Here is a 16,458-nt window from a genome sequence, read left to right as displayed (position 1 = left end):
AGAAACGATAAACATTTAAACCTCTGCATTTTAAAAACCTTCAATCTTACTTAAAGTTTAGGACTAAATGCATTTTTTTTAATTTCTGTAATTGTTTTCCCGTTCTTACGTAATTTACACAGATTAGAGATGATTAATTGCCAGATTTAAATCTGTTGTCATCTGTCTGCATTTCAAATGTCCTTTTTGTTTTTTTTCTGCTCGACGCCCCATAAACTTTAGACCAATGATGTGTTCAAATGTTGGGGGCCTCTTCATTTATAACGTGCTTTTTGTTGCAGAAGGAGCCTCTGCGGTATATTTGGCATTACCAGTACCTGAGCTGGCCCGACCACGGCGTGCCCAACGAGCCCGGGGGGGTCCTCTGGTTTCTGGAGGAGATCAACCGCACCCAGAACTCTGTAAAAGAGGCGGGACCCATCGTTGTCCACTGCAGGTAAATCCACAGAGAGGTCTGGGGACCTTTCCTGGGATTCTACACTCAAATGTTAACGTGTGGTTCATATGGAAGCATTCCATATGAGGAGTGATGAAGAGGAGAAATTTACACCACTGCTTCATAAGGCTGTGTCCCACGGCCACTATGTACATGTTTTGCATGCTGCACGGTTGAAAATTGGTCATATGTACATAAACGTGGAAAAATTTAGAAAAGTTGTGGTCACATTAGGAATGAACCGCATTAAAACCACGGAAGAAGTAGGAACAAACACGCAAAGGACACGTAAACCAACGTAGAACATGAACCGTGTGATTATATTGCTGTTTATCTGCAATTCATTAGTGATTCGTGCGTCAATTACGCCATTTGAACGCGATCTGTGCGCCGTAGACGTGATATAAAGGTTCTACAAAGGTGTTTCATGGGTGAAAAGTCTGCTAGACGTACGTGGAACGGTCATGGAAAGACAGAAATTTGTGAATGCATCTCGCAAAAATCACGCACAATTGTGAAAGACTGTAATAATTGTGTATAAACGATGTACATTATGCATGAACTGCATAATTCTCAACCGACCCAAAATTCTGAACAGCTAAAAACCGAATTCACGTAAAAGCCGTCGACCGAAACCCTCGCCGGACATCTGTGCACATCGACGCATGCAAGAAACACTCATGAATGACGTTTAAAGTGGATTTGAGACACGGCCTTAAAGAAAAAGTCCTACAGGATGGAAAAACCGTCACCATGTCTGAACCTCCAGGCCCTTCTACTCCGGTCCAGACATCAAATAATGCTGTTCCGAAGAACTTTGACCTGAATCCAAAGTATTAGTCTGTATTTTTAATCAAAGCAAAGCAAACATAATGGAGAAGCTCGGGCATCGGAACATCCAGCCAAAAGCAGATTGAGATCCCAGCAATGGTTCTGCAGAGATGAATGCATGTCTGCTCGCTGATGGGCCTGAATGGAGATGTGGCCCATAGGCTGGAGACGACTGAAGCCCAGCTTCTGCAGGGAGAGGCCGACCAGGTGCTTGGACTGGAATACAGTCATTCGAGTGTTTTTTGATCAGTACCTGCCTATTGTTGGCGTGCTGAACGTCTTCAGTCCACAAATGAAACCAAGAATGAGTTTAAACCTCATTTCAGGATTTAGTTTGGCCTGAAACGCCTCAGACTACAGTTCAGCTCAGACAGTTTGAGACCAGATGGGCTGATGTGGGACAGAAGGGCGACACGATTCAGAGAGGGGGGCAGCTTGTCCGTCCACCTGGAAGCTCCTGACTGAACCAAGATCTGATGTGGGGGGGCATCAGCAGGAGGTCAGGCGAGGCTAACAGGAGAACCTCCAAGGACTCCAAGACAGCTCTGGACATCAGATGTTCTGGAAACAATGTCTGCTCAAACAGATAGAAGTTGTTCAGACATGTGACTGTGGTCAACCCTTGTGCTATCCTAGGCACTTTAACGTTGGGTCATCTAGACCCACTAGACAGAGCTCTGAACCTTTTTTCTTCAATGATTTGTGATCTTCACTGGTGTCCATGGATTACATGAAATCTTTCCTCCTTTATCCACCTTTGTCATGGTAGGGAGAACACGTCAATGGAAGGGGGGGGGTCATAGGATAGCACCAGGGTTAAAAAGGCGGGATGAGGAGATGGGGTGAAGTGCAGGCAGATGATTGGCTGTGGATGTTTGAGATTTGTTTTATTCTTCCCAACATGTTACATAAAAGGATGATGCTCTGACCTGAAGGTTGTTCCATCATCATCATCATCATCACCATCATCATCTTTTTTCTGTCATGTTGGCATTTAGGGCTGAGCATCTTTCCCATACTCCTCTGTGTTAAACTCTTTTTCCCATAATGCCTAAGTGCACTATGGTTATGTCATTGCAGTGCAGGCATCGGCAGAACCGGTACCATCATTGTCATCGACATCCTCATTGACATTATCAGCCGCCAAGGTAGGAGGAGTCTGACCGACCGCGGAGCCCAGACCGCCAGACCTGATCAGCTCGATTTCTGGTTCTGTGATTAAGGTCTGGACTGTGACATCGACATCCCAAAGACCATCCAGAGGGTCCGGCAGCAGCGATCCGGCATGGTGCAGACCGAGGCTCAGTACAAGTTCATCTACATGGCGGTGCAGCAGCACATAGACACGGCCCAGAAGAGGCTGGAGGAGGAGCAGGTACGCCTCCTGGCGGGAGCGCCAGCCGCTCCAAAGGCCGGCTTTGAAACAGAGGAGGTCAAAGGAAAACGGATCTCAACCTCTTTCGATAAAACTCCATGTCAGTAAGGAGCGCGGAGCAAAGTTCAGACTGTTCATCCTTTTGCAGAAGCGCCATGTAAATGTAAATTAGTATGTATATTTAAAAATGTGAGTTTAATGCAATAACTATAAAGGTTTAGAGCTGTTTGACCAGATATAATAAACACTTTACATAAAGGCTCCCATACTAACGTTAGTTCATGTCTAATTAAGCACTAATTAACTATTAGATAAACACTTCTATGCATTATATTGCATTCCTGAGTGCAGTGCGTGATGCATTAGTTGTCAGTCAGACAATTGTTTTTTTTTTTTTCTTTAATGGCCCTTTAGGGGCTCCGTATAATTCAGAGCCCTAATTTCTTTGCTTTATTTTGAAGTTCTGATGCCGTCTCCAGCTGTCTGTCTGTACATCCCGCTGAACTCACAACTGCGTCTCTTTCAGAGGAATAAGATGAAGGAGCGAGAATATTCCAACATAAAGTATCCTCAGATGACCAACTCCAGGTCCAAACAGAACACGGCGTCTTCACGTTCTTCGTCTGTGTGAGTGGAGGACGTTGAAGCACAGGAGAAGCCTCAAAGGTGACCTTTACGGTGAAAGTGTTCCTGTGTTTCTGTAGGATGACGAACGAGGATTCTACAGGCGTGTACGAGAACATCAACTTCAAAAGCCCTCAGGCGTCTTTTAGCAGCAACACCAGGAGGTAAAACCTGTGAGTATTCCACTCAGAACAGCCACCCTGCCATCAGATTTAGGGAACCATCAGTATAGACCGGGGGGGGCAATTATTTTAACCCGTGGGCCACATTGGGTTCTGATATTCGAGAGAAGGGCCGGAGCACGAGTGAGAATGATATAACATGGAATGTAGGTGAAAACATTGGGATTTATATTCTAAAACAGAATATTCTAGAGTTTTTAGGTTAAAACCTTTGTTCCCATTTTAAATCTGTTTTTTATTGTGAAGCCCTTTGGTACCTTCATGGAGTTGTAGAATGGTCATTCATGATCCTTTTAATAAAATAAATAACATTATTTATGAAATGAAACAATGACCAAGTAACACACTATGATTTTCAAAGACAAAAATTCAGGAAAAATATACTGATACAATAAAAAAAACCAATCAATAGTGGATCCTCCCCTGTCATCAATTCCGATGAGACTTTGAGGACTGCAGCTCATCACACGTTTGCGCAGCTGCGCTGTGTCCTGCACGTCTGTTTCTCATCCAGTAATTATGAGAAAGCTAATTTCTCTGTCTTACACATAAATCTGTGTTACCTTTTCACCAGTACAGAGTTCCTTGTTTATTGCAGGAGTTACGTTCTAAAAATAACCGGGGAGATTGATTGACAAGGTCTCCAGCCAATCAGGAAACAGAACAGGGTGCGCTGTTTAAAAAAAGCAGCATAATCGGTCTAAAAGAATGAGCTAAACCGGGAAAGATGAACTGCGACGTAGAAAGGGAAGACTGTCTTCTGTTCTGTTTGACAGGGAGTTTAGAGGGTTTCAGGTCGGGACACAGACTGCAGAAGGGGGGAAGGAAATGTCACGTCTTGATCGTGTGGCCAGATTAAAAAAAAAAAACAACAACATGGGGCTCTGATATTGTTCAGTGGGCCGGACCAAACATGGAGGCGGGCCGGATCCGTAGTTTGCCCACCACTGGTATAGACGGTTCCCTTCTGTTCCAGGTTCACTTTGGTGTTTGGCTTCAAATGTTGCGTTCATTATTCTCGTTTGAGACACATCGTTTGAATCTCATCTCAGCAGAGAGGCTGAAGGAACAACCACACATTCAAGTTAATGACAAACTGAAGTTCTCCTCTGGCTCACGGGTTCATCGAGCTGAAGGAGGATGTTCTGGATTTCTGCTGAAACTTGTTCTCGTTTTCGGAAAGCATTCAAACTAATTCCGCTTCCTTCCTTTTTACGTGAAGTAAGTTGGATTTCCAGGCGTTTTTACAGCCAAAGTTGGGCTACGTTCACACCGAACCGATGTTATGCGTCAAATTCACACCGCCCGCCTCTATTTGCTGCTGGACGCTTGTCCATCCAAATGTTACTGAACCTGATGCCCCAGACGCATGTGGGAGGAGCTACCGCCAAATGTTTTTAGCCTCGTACACACCAGTCAAACCCTCCGGAGTTGCCCGGACTTCTTTTGTTGACTTCATCTCATCTTCTCTCTTTAAGTTTAACCCTTGTGCTATCCTATGACCCCCCCCTTGCATTGACGTGTTCTCCCTACCATGACAAAGGTGGATAAAGGTGGAAAGATTTCATGTAATCCATGGACACCAGTGAAGATCACAAATCATTGAAGAAAAAAGGATCAGAGCACTGTCTAGTGGGTCTAGATGACCCAACTCCCAATGTTAAAGTGTCTAGGATAGCACAAGGGTAAAGACAAAAACAAGAAAAAAAACACCACCAGGACTGGAAACATTATTATCTTATATATTTATTTATTGTTTATGTTGTCCTTTGGTGTAACCTGTAAATTGGAAAGCATTCTCGTCAACAACCTATTTGAGATCTTCAAGCATTTACCTTCCTCCCTCAGCCAAACTCTACTAGCCTAATTCCTTTGTATGTATCGTCATTCGTTCATGCTACATTGTACCTGATCTGAACCAGTCTGTACCTGATCTGTACTGGTTCTGAACCAGTCTGTACCTGATCCGTATTGATCTGTACCTGATCTGTGCTGATCTATACTGATCTATACTGATCTATACCCAATCTGTACCTGGTCTGTACTGCTTCTGAACCAATCTATTCCTGATTGGTACTCTTAGTGTCTGACCCTGTCTTTGTCAGTCTGAAGACAGTGGCGTACGTTTTTGGTGAACTTTTGGATTGCAGCTGATTTTCTGTTTTGTTTTTTATCTCCATTGTGAACATTCTTTGAGTTACTGAAACTCTTCAACTATTTACGCAATTAATGTTATTCCAAAGGATTCTGTTGGAATTACGTCTGAAGAGTCTTTCTAAGGGCGTACATAATGTTCTTGTTGCTGGTACCGTGTCTGATGGTAAAGTGTTCACTCTTACCTGGACATTTGTGACATCATCAGATTAGGACATGGAGGGAAACCCGAGTGTTCTTGTCTGCTTTCTGTTTGCAGAGGCGGCGCTTGAAAAGCGGCAGATGGAGTTGGACGATCTACTCTGCGCCTCCCTACGGCAGACATCGGTCTAAGGGGGGTGAGCTGACCCCCCCTCTGAGGAGTCAGCAGCAGCATACCCCCCCCCAACCGGCAGTGCCTTGTTACAGGACGAGTCTGTTATCCGGCCTGCCCAACCCTGTTTTACGGCCCTAGCCTCCCTCCCGAGGATCCTGATTACCCAGCAGCACGTTTGGGTGATATGTAGAAGACAAGCCCCCGTCGTCCCTGCAGGTTGGGACTGGGCTTATACACCATCATGCAACCAAACATCTTCATAATAAATAAATATATATATATATATTTTTAATCCCAAACCAAATTCACTTGGTTGAAAAAACAGTTTTCACACAATTAGTGATTTAAACTGAACAACCGTGGAAGTTTCTTTACTAAATGTAGGAATTCTTACATTAAAAACTAACTTAGAAAGATTTTTTTATTATTAAAAATGACCAAAAAAGGAATTGATAGATTGCATCTGTGATGAATTTTCAATTCTATGTTGATTCCTTGTTTTTAATCCCCGCCCAAAAGCAGACGAGGGGATTTGTTGCTGTTTATTTATGACTTTTAGACTGAACTGAAGGTTTTGGGTTGTTCTGCATTTTCCTTAAGCTTCCATTATTTGTTCGAGGATATTGTCTTAAGAAATTATGTATTTTATGACATATATATGTAAAAAGTCTGCGTTTGAAGCCATATCAAAGTGGGCTCGGGCTGACCGCTCTCTGGCGGCCCGCTTTGACCGGCTGTTCTGGTAAATCAGCAGGTCCGATGCGCTTCAACATCTGTCGGGCGGAGACCAGGAAAAACAACAAAAGGACCAGATGGCCGTCTGCCCAAGATTGAAGAGCAGATTTGTCTCCAAAAAGTAATTTAGAAGATGGCGGTAATCCAGGCCTGCTGATGGCAGGGCGAGCGCGCTGACGTCACTGAGCCCTGCTGCTGACCCCGCCCCCCTTTAGGTCTATATTTAACATTTACCGTCTCGAGGTTCATGAAAGTGGAACAGCCGACCCCTTCCACAGGTCCTACCCCCTCACCCTTCACAGGCTCAGTTATGGCCTGGCCCGCTTTGGTGGGATCGAACGATCGGATCTCCTCAGCTAACCGGTGTCTTACGTCTGTTCTGCAGGCGGTCTGCGCCTGGCTGCACTGAGACATGAGTGACTAAATACACCTCATCCTCTGATCATGTTGAATGTACAGCAACTCAAAGACGCTGTGGGAACACCCGCCCCTTCCATGATTTTTTAAAAACACGCGCAGCTCCGGCGCAGCTGGACACACGTCTGACATGAGTTGTGGTCATGTCGGCTAATAAAGTGATTTCTTTTGGTGGCGTGGATAAAGGCTGCTGCTCCAAAACGCTGCACTTCTGAGAACTCTGGTTACAAAACGTCAGGATCACTTTCCGTGTGGAAATGTAGACCAGTAGATTCCCCGTGATGGTCGCCTCGCCGCTGTGTTTGGTGAAATCCGTACTTGAAAGTGTGAAACTGCTGACCCTTCACCTCAGACTGCGTATGTTTTCGTTTTTTTTTTTTTATTCCTTTTCTTGAAATCTTTGGATTGTTTGGTGTTTTCTTTGTTCTCACCTTTTGTTATCCGTGTGAACTCATGAGCGTGTTCTGTACCTGTGGAGATGAACGTGTTTGAACTTTTACTTGAACTTGGTGATGTTCTTCTGCCAGCTCCCCCCCCAAACCTGAAGTAAGTGGTGGTCTTATGTGGTCCGCTACCTTTTTGCACTGGCTCCACCCAGACGCCTTTCTGCTGTACGGGCTGCAAACTGCTGCATGTGGCGTTGAAATCACATGAATAAAAACCCCTGATGGCGTCATATGAAGCTGATTTCCTCTGGTCCTGCGGAATTAAAAAATGCATTTTCCTTTGAATGGTAAACACGGGGACAGCTTTTCTTCCTCCACTTGACAATTTAGCGTTCTGCAGTGCCAGCCTATATCCACCAGAGGGACGCTGGGGTTCAGTGTCTGTCCCTGGGACACTCTGACGTGGCGAGAATCAAACCTGCAGTTTTTTGTTTAGAAGTCAACCGCCCTCCCTCTGCTAACCCCAAATTATGGCACAAGAACCCACAACAATGTCAAATGTAACTGATTTTATTTGATATTTGGTTTATTTTATTGTGAAATTGTAATGAAATTCTAATATTGAAATCTTAATTGCAAATTGAATCTTCGATTGAGAACTGCATATTTCTTTGAATTATGGGTGAAATTAATCTTCCAGAGTGACAGCATGTCGGTTTTGAAATTTGACGCCTGAAAAAGAGATTTTTCATTTTTTTTATTTTCATAGTGATTTTTTGAATAATTACTTAAACAAGTTTTTTTAAACACGTTAACTACATTTAAAACAATACAGTAAATAAAAGTCATCAAAAGAGAACGATAACACAAATAATCCAATGTGTGGATATGATCTCACAATTCCTGCACAAGAAAAATAGAAAGTACTTCTGACTTAACAAACTATAGGTAAGACTACTGTAACTTTGTTACAGAGAGATTCAAATTCTCTCATGATGGATTTAGGAAGGATCTGCTCAGTCCTGGTCCTCCAGATCCACCCCCTTACCAGCGACTCGTAAATAGTAATCCGATTATGTAACAGTTGTATGAACCTGCAGACGCTGTTATTTTTCAGTTTTTACTGATGGAGCTTGTTGTGATTCTGCAGCTGTTCTGTCTGAACGGAATCACTGAAAGATTTATTTCAGGAAACGGAGGTCAGAGAAGCTTTTAGTTTATAGCTGCAGGCGTTCCTGTGAGATTACAGAGAGTCCTGTTAGGAGAAAAAGATTCAGTTTAACATCAGCACCACCTGCAGCATCAGCACCACCTGCAGCATCAGCACCACCTGCAGCATCACCTGCATTCTGGGTCCAACCAGACTTCCTTTTACAGACAGAAACCAGGATCTGTTATCAGATCAACATGTTGGAGGATGATTCCCAGTGATATAGAACATTTGTGACAAACTTATTTTAGGAGTTTCCCTTATCACTTTTTACTGGACATCCTGTAGCCAATCCAGTATTCCCCCGGACTATTGTATAAATGAAAGCCTCAAAGGCCACAGAAACATAAAGTTCATTTTTCTGAACATTATGGAGGAAACGAGTCAGAAATGGAACCAAACGGCTCTTTCAGTGCTGAAGGTTGAAAAAACTGATCGAGACGGTTGAAGCTGAAATCCTGCCCTCAGAGTTTTGCTGTTCTTTTGGAACGGATGTAATCCAGCGTGGATGCGGTCAACCTGTGAATCCGTTCAGGTTTGGAGGTAAATCCTGCGTGTAGTTCAGGGGGGCCACGGCTATGGGGTCCGGGTTTGTCCTCCCAGACTTGATGCAGATGGTCAGGATGATGCTCCAGGACACGGTGAAGGCCAGCAGCACACAGAGCACACAGAACACACTCTTCTTGTATTTGGACCTCCTGTCCATCTGCTCGTACTGCTGGTTTGTTTGGAGTGGACCCCCCACCGCCTTACTTTCCCCGATGTAAACGCAGAGGGCGCTCTCCGGACCTGACCCCCCCTTGGAGCTTTTGCAGAACAGCTTCTTTCCCTCCAGCCACACGGGCTCCTCCTGCTGCTGGTGTCTGGGGAGCTGGCAGAGGACCGCCAGGTTGGTGGTCAAAGCCGGGGGCCCTTCTGGGGGCAGTGTGGTGGGCCGGCGGCAGATGGGGCAGGTTAAGTGTTTGCTCTCACCATTCAGGACCTGGGGAGCAGGCGAGATGGTCCGCAGGCGGGACAGACACTCCAGGCAGAAGGTGTGGGTGCAGTCCAGCAGCTTGGGGGTCCTGAAGATGTTGTCGAAGGTGCTGCAGCAAACGGAGCATTCCAGCTGGCTGACCACGGAGGATTTGTCTGACAGATCGTCGCCCCCTCCCCGAGTCAGAAGGTCCCAGATCCCATCAGTGTCTTCATTCAACTTTCGGCGCGTTTCTCCAAGTTCGCTTTGGCCTTCCAGACCGTTTCCTCCTTCTCTGTCCGTCATTTTTTAGATTCTGGTCACTGGTGGAACCAAAAGAAAAAGAAAACCTTACAAAACTTGTAACCCTTGTGCTATCCTAGGCACTTTAACATTGGGAGTTGGGTCATCTAGACCCACTAGACAGTGCTCTGAACCTTTTTTCTTCAATGATTTGTGATCTTCACTGGTGTCCATGGATTACATGAAATCTTTCCACCTTTATCCACCTTTGTCATGGTAGGGAGAACACCTCAATGGAAGGGGGGGTCATCTAAGATAGCACAAGGGTTAATATGTAGTTCAAGAAATCAACATTCTGTTTGGAGACTTTTATTGATGACTTGGGGGGGCAGTTTAGCTCAGGCGGTAGAGCAGGTTGTCCAACAACTGAAGGGTTGGCGGATCGATCCCTGCTCCCCCCACCCAGCTGTCGCCCCCCCGAGCACGGCTGGTCTGCAGCTCACCGTTTCCCCCAGGGGACTGGGCAAAATGCGGAGAAGAAAAGGCATGAAAATGTGTTTCCTGCTGTTGTGCAACGATAGATCAATTCAGTGGTCTGAAGGAGCACCAAGAAAACTAACTTTATTACTAAACTTATGCAAAAATATTGATGTATGTTTGTCAAAAATTAAAGATCTCATTTCATTCTGTGGCAGGACATTTTAACCATAAATGCCTTTAACCCTTGTGCTATCTTAGATGACCCCCCCCCCCCTTACAGTGACGTGTTCTCCCTACCATGACAAAGGTGGATAAAGGTGGAAAGATTTCATGTAATCCATGGACACCAGTGAAGATCACAAATCATTGAAGAAAAAAGGTTCAGAGCACTGTCTAGTGGGTCTAGATGACCCAACTCCCAACGTTAAAGTGCCTAGGATAGCACAAGGGTTACAGAACGTATCCTTGCTGCTCCCCAACAGTTTCCTCCTTGTCCGTCTTTCCAAACACGCTTGAGAGGATTTCAAATCCAATCTGGGCTGTAAACGCCCCACACAGTCAGCTTTACACACAAACAGCCGCATTAGAAGAACTCAGTGTGGATTCAGTCAAACTACAACTGCGTAGAGTTTTGTGTTTTACATTCCATCACTCATTTCAAGACTGTAAACCACCAAAAGAAATCTTGACTTTCAGTAAAACAATGAAAGTCGGAGTTTCTTCTCGAGGTATTTTACTTTTTTTTACTTTACCTGAGAGGCAGAGAAGATGTGAACTGGTGTTGTCAGGACCTTCCTCTGTGAACTGGGACTGACGAAGACCAACAGAAAAAAAAAAATCCTCCAAAAATCTCAAATATGGTCACACACAAAAAAAGATTTCTTTTTTCCAGTAATTTATGTATTTCTGGTTCCTGTTCCTGTTAGCACCTGATCAGAGATGGCCTTTCAGATGACAGGTGGAGGAAAATGTACCTGTAGAAGGACAAACATCCGTTTCTGCATCTATTTGCGCTTCCGCTTCAGGAATGGCTCAGAGGAGATCCCAGAGGGTGGCTTGCTTCCTCCTGGTGCTCCTGCTTGGCCTGGACGTCCTGCAGGAGTTCTCAGGGTTTTAACTGTGTTTGTCTGTGTGTGTGTGTGGGGGGGGGGGGGGGTGTTGTGGGTTTCAGAGGCTTGAGAGGCGATGCGTCAACGCGGGTTCCTCCTTCCTCTGTGGGCCGGTGTCACCTGCTCTATCAGCTCCCTTCTCAGCCTTTGTTAGAGATCCAACATGGCCTTGAGGGGGAGGAGGGGGGGTTCTCAGGACTCTACGGTGAGCGACTCCCTCTGAAGGGTCCGTGCTTAACTTTTGTTGTTTATATATTTTTTACACTAAGTTTTTTTATTAGTGTTTCCCATTTAAACAGAGGGTACAAGTTTGACATAACTGATAACATACCTCCACACACACCCCTGCCAACCCTCCCTTCACTGTACCACTCTCTCAAACTGCAAATATTTTGTAAAATATACATTTTCAAAATAAAATAAACATCTATCTTGCAGATTTCCAAAATACAGAGTCGATCGTTAAATATTCTAACAGCAGTGACGTCTAAGTTCTTCATATGATGTAAGAAGGGATTGTATAAAAATCTTGTGCACAGCCTCTAGAAGAAAAACAAATTGTCTCCAAAACCAAATAATGTGAGATCATTTATCCACATTTTTAACCCTTGTGCTATCTTAGATGACCTCATCCTAACTTTGACTTTTTCCTACCATGACAAAGGTGGATAAAGGTGGAAAGATTTCATGTAATCCATGGACACCAGTGAAGATCACAGATCATTGAAGAAAAAAGGTTCAGAGCACTGTCTAGTGGGTCTAGATGACCCCACTCCCAATGGTAAAGTGCCTAGGATAGCACAAGGGTTAAAGTTGGAAGAAATTGATCCTACTATTAGAGTAGAACGAGTCTCCCAGCAATCAAGGTCCCAAAGATAACTTGTGCTTTGTGGTTGAGATTAAGATCCGGTTAAGATCCGATTACACCAACTGTTGCAGAAATGACAGAAGGTTTTATAGGCCGTTGTTACTTCGTCTTACTTTGAACTTTGTGAAGCACGCGCTCCCTTCTGTTTTGTTCTGCGCCGTCTTCATGATCTTTGGTTGTTTATTCTCTCCAGTTTCCATTTTTAAATCATTGAGGATCCCGCTGCCTCTGGTTTCATGCGTTTGGGCCCCATCAAACCGTCAGAAGGATTTACATGCAAGTGAACCCTGGTGCGTTTTGCTGCAGTGCAAAGTCACAAGCTCTATCAGGATTAAGTTGAGACGCAGATGGTCAGAAATGGCTGGAGCTGTCCTGTCATCGACCAGAGAACCATAGCAGCATCCTGGAGAACCCGGGTTCAACCCCACAAACAGACATAAAAGTGGGCAGATTTACCGGACATCATTCAACTAAGATCATGGATTCATCCGACAGACCCTCATTTGTCGGGGAAACTTCTTCCCCCATCATTCTCTCCAAATGTGGCTTTAATAAAATGTTGTGAGATCTTTGATCCATCAGCGTTTCTGCTGGTTTTTTTTAAGGCTATAACCCTTGTGCTATCTTAGATGACCCCCCCTTCCATTGAGGTGTTCTTCCTACCATAACAAAGGTGGATAAAGGTGGAAAGATTTCATGTAGTCCATGGACACCAGTCAAGATCACAAATCATTGAAGAAAAAAGGTTCAGAGCACTGTCTAGTGGGTCTAGATGACCCCACTCCCAACGTTAAAATGTCTAGGATAGCACAAGGGTTAATGGTTAGAAACAGATGAGAATGGATGAATTTTACATTTAAACCTCTAAAACTGATTCAAGATTTAGTGAAATGAATCCTAAAGAAGTGGCATCTTCTTTTCTTTTACTGGTTTTTATGTCATTTGTATTTTTTTAATGCATTTTCTTACCTTTTTTAAATTTATGCTGTTGTTTTTTTACTTTTTATCTCTCTTTGCAGTCCTGACAGCTTTGTAAAGTACTATATAGATAAAGATGAATTTATTTATTCCAATCCTCCAAAAGACTTGATGGTTTCCCGGAGGACTTCAAAGCTGAGGCTGCTTCTGGACCACTAAGACGGCGTCCAGCCTGCTGCAGAAACCTCCTACACGCTGACCAAAAATGTCATGCCATAAGCACAACGTTATCTGGTGGGATGGGGCTTTGGTTGCAGTAGCTGCAGGAGGTGAACACGTGAGAGCAGGCGGCGTGCGCTCACGCAGGCCTTCAGGATGTGAACCGTCCTCCCAGAAACCGGCTTCTCTCAAAGGTTAAGAAGCAGAGATTACAGAAACCGAGCCACCAAGGTCAAAGCGCATCCAGACTAAACACACAGAGTGGAGCTCTCAGCTGCTGCTTTCTAATCACTCTGTAGCCTTTATTTACAGCCGTGTTCCCCTGCACACGTTGGAACGATGACTTTTCATGCCAAAAAGAAGATATGGAATTTCCAGGGGAATGCCATAGATTCAATATTAACCCTTTAAAGCTGTCTACTTGAAAGAATTGACAGAAAATTCACATTTTTGGTAAATAACTCTATGGAAACATATGATCCACGTTTTTCTGCGATTCCTCCTTGACCCAAGCTTGGATATAATTGGTCCATGCTTTCTGCCCTGTAGTTCCTCATCATTCCACTGGGGGCAGTAGAAGGACTCACGTCAAAATGGCCGCCTCCGTAATATCTCAAAAACACTTTTGGTGTGAAAGCTCTCATGCTCCTTGTGTTCACTTTTTTCTACTCATCTCTAGGAAAAGAAGTAAAGATTTTACCGACAAAGCTGAGGAGAACAGACTTCCTCTCAGTCCCAGGAGTCAAACTGTGGCACGTGGGAAACCGGGGTTCCATTCCCAACAGGTGCAATAAGCTCCATCCAGTGTGGCTACTTGGGTAGTAGGGCCCTTCACGCTAACTACTTATGTAGCCAGAAGGGGGCCAGAGTCTGGGTCCCACTGTGCCGGCCCCCAGCCTGGATGAAATTCAGGGTTATGTCAGGAAGAGCATCTGGTGTAAAATATTCTGCCAAACTAAATCAACTGGTTTGCCGAAGAGAAATGCTGCAAGGGGAACAATAACGTTCTCCTGGCAATCAGCAGCCGGTAATGCAGGACTTGAATCAAACCATTGGCAGGGCGGCCTGTTGAAGGTCACCCCTGACTGGAATCAAACCGGCACCGCATTGCTGGTCGTAGTGAGAGCGACTGTCGGACATTTTCAAATCTAAAAGGCATTTATCCGTTTTTATGTCGTTTTATGTTAGAGAGACTGAGTTTAGATAAACGATGAGATTTCCTTCTTACTTTCTGAGTTTCTTCTGGTTTGTTTAAAGTCAAGAAACTCTTTAGATCCTCAGATGTTATCAGTTGTTAAAAGATTCATCATCCAACATGACAACGATGTGGTTTTGGTGACAAAACAAAAGGCGAAATAAAAAGTGCCACTTTTGGGAAATGTTGGAGCTTCAGAAACAACTTTCCCCGCCGTTGTCGAGTCCCGGAGTTCGGAGGGAAATTTATCTTTAGTGGCTGAATTTCTGCTGAGTCGGCCAGGCGGCCTAAATGGAAGAAACAAGAAAAAAGTGATGATTTGTCGGAAGTTTCTCGCTGACTCTCCACAGATTGCTGCTGAGGTTCAGATGCTGATTGTAAAACGTCTGCTCACAGATTCCTTCTCACCTCTTGAGGTTGATTTTGAAAGTGAAACTTTTCCTGAGAGATTATGGACTCTGTGAAGCTGATAAGACACTCATTTCCAACAGCCAATGTGCAAAAAGAGGTGTTTTTGTGTTTGTTTGGTTTACACACAGTCTGCATTTAACCCTTGTTCTATCCTAGGCACTATAAGGTTGGGAGTGGGGTCATCTAGACCCACTAGACAGAGCTCTGAACCTTTTTCCTTCAATGATTTGTGATCTTCACTGGTGTCCATGGATTACATGAAATTTATCCACCTTTGTCATGGTAGGGAGAACACGTCCATGTAAGGGGGGGGTCATCTAAGATAGCACAAGGGTTAAACCATCAGTCATCAGGAGAGCTCGTTTGCTTTTTCATTTGATGACTTTTTCATGAAGGCCATGTTTGTGTTTCTGCACCAGAATGGATTTTTTCTTTTATCCAAGAGCTTTTTCTTCTTCTTCCTCCTCCTCCTCTAGTGAAAGTGAACAAAGTTCTGCAGAGAGGACTTTCATCAGGAGTTTTTCAATGATCTGACCCTTGAAGTAGCACAGCATCGCTGTGACGTTGTACTGTTTGTTAGGAAAAAAACTACCTAACATGAAAATATATTATAAAAAAATACTGTTTCGTTTCTTTATTCACTGGTCAGATCTGTTGATCCTCTAGTAACAAGAAGACTTTTCCATCCGTTTTTCTTCCTTTACTTGATGACTATGTCCCTTTTTATATTACAACTGAATCCAAACAGACTCCAGACCGACTTCCTGTTGAATTGCTGCCACCTTCTGGATTGAACGTAGTAAAAAAGCTCAAAGGTTCTCAATAAGATGTTTGTAAAAGTTGATTATCTTCTGTGAAGCTGAACTGCTTCCCTTTGGTTCACTAACGTTCCAATAACCCTTGTGGTTTCCTAGGCACTTTAACCCTTATGCTATCTTAGATGACCCCCCCCCCCCCCCCCCCCCTTCCACTGACGTGTTCTCCCTGATGTCCATGGCTTACATGAAATCTTTCCACCTCTGTCATGGTAGGGAGAACACGTCAATGGAAGGGGGGGGGGGGGGGTAGTTGTGGGGCAGTTTCCAGTCTTCATGGGGTTTGGGGGGGGGGGGGGGGGGGTGTCAGTTGTTAATACGTTTTTGCTCCATAATTACTAGTTTGTTTGAAAGCGATGGTCTGTCTGGCATGAGCAGACAGCGCCCCCATGGGGTCAAACTCGTGAACTGATGCTGTAGCTGGTGGTGGTGGGGAAGGACGGGGGGGGGGGGGGGGGGGGGGGCTTGATGTCCAGATCCCAGGAGAGCTGGGGAGGTGAACTCCAATCAGACAGGGGGCAGGGAGGTTCAGCCTGACAGAGTTCTTCCCTTTTGAAAAGAACCGGTTCTGCCGGCGGC

General features: G+C 44.6%; 2 protein-coding genes across 10 annotated transcripts in view; one reads left to right on the top strand and one right to left on the bottom strand.

Annotated features, from left to right (window-relative positions):
- The window catches only part of ptpn11b (protein tyrosine phosphatase non-receptor type 11b), a 33,758-nt gene extending 26,012 nt beyond the window's left edge, over positions 1-7,746 (top strand). For 3 of the 5 annotated variants that reach the window (XM_004070230.5, XM_011476668.4, XM_078949674.1), the window contains 6 exons: positions 282-436; positions 2,348-2,415; positions 2,491-2,642; positions 3,169-3,269; positions 3,347-3,439; positions 5,862-7,746. In XM_004070230.5, the coding sequence (XP_004070278.1) occupies positions 282-436; positions 2,348-2,415; positions 2,491-2,642; positions 3,169-3,269; positions 3,347-3,434 (564 nt within the window). In that variant the 3' untranslated portion in view covers positions 3,435-3,439; positions 5,862-7,746. The remainder of the gene's footprint in view (positions 1-281; positions 437-2,347; positions 2,416-2,490; positions 2,643-3,168; positions 3,270-3,346; positions 3,440-5,861) is intronic. The other 2 variants (XM_078949673.1, XM_011476669.4) reach the window with 1 other exon arrangement.
- A 452-nt stretch (positions 7,747-8,198) lies between these two features.
- Positions 8,199-11,465, bottom strand: LOC110015316 (RING finger protein 223-like). 5 transcript variants are annotated; one of them, XM_078949676.1, is made up of 3 exons: positions 11,319-11,449; positions 11,097-11,154; positions 8,199-9,944 (listed from the first exon to the last, which is right to left on the bottom strand). In XM_078949676.1, the coding sequence occupies exon 3, from the start codon at positions 9,925-9,927 to the stop codon at positions 9,181-9,183; it is 747 nt and encodes a 248-aa protein (XP_078805802.1). In that variant the 5' UTR covers positions 9,928-9,944; positions 11,097-11,154; positions 11,319-11,449; the 3' UTR covers positions 8,199-9,180. The 5 variants fall into 5 exon arrangements, with proteins under 5 accessions (XP_078805802.1, XP_078805801.1, XP_020560054.1 ...); XM_078949675.1 differs by having other exon boundaries at positions 8,199-9,937; XM_020704395.3 differs by having other exon boundaries at positions 8,199-9,937; positions 11,097-11,465.
- Positions 11,466-16,458: the final 4,993 nt, after the last annotated feature.

The sequence above is a fragment of the Oryzias latipes genome, chromosome 7, assembly GCF_053564925.1.
Source record: "Oryzias latipes strain Hd-rR chromosome 7, Olatipes_Hd-rR_3.1".
NCBI lineage: Eukaryota > Metazoa > Chordata > Actinopteri > Beloniformes > Adrianichthyidae > Oryzias > Oryzias latipes.
This window is presented reverse-complemented; position numbering and strand designations above follow the sequence as displayed.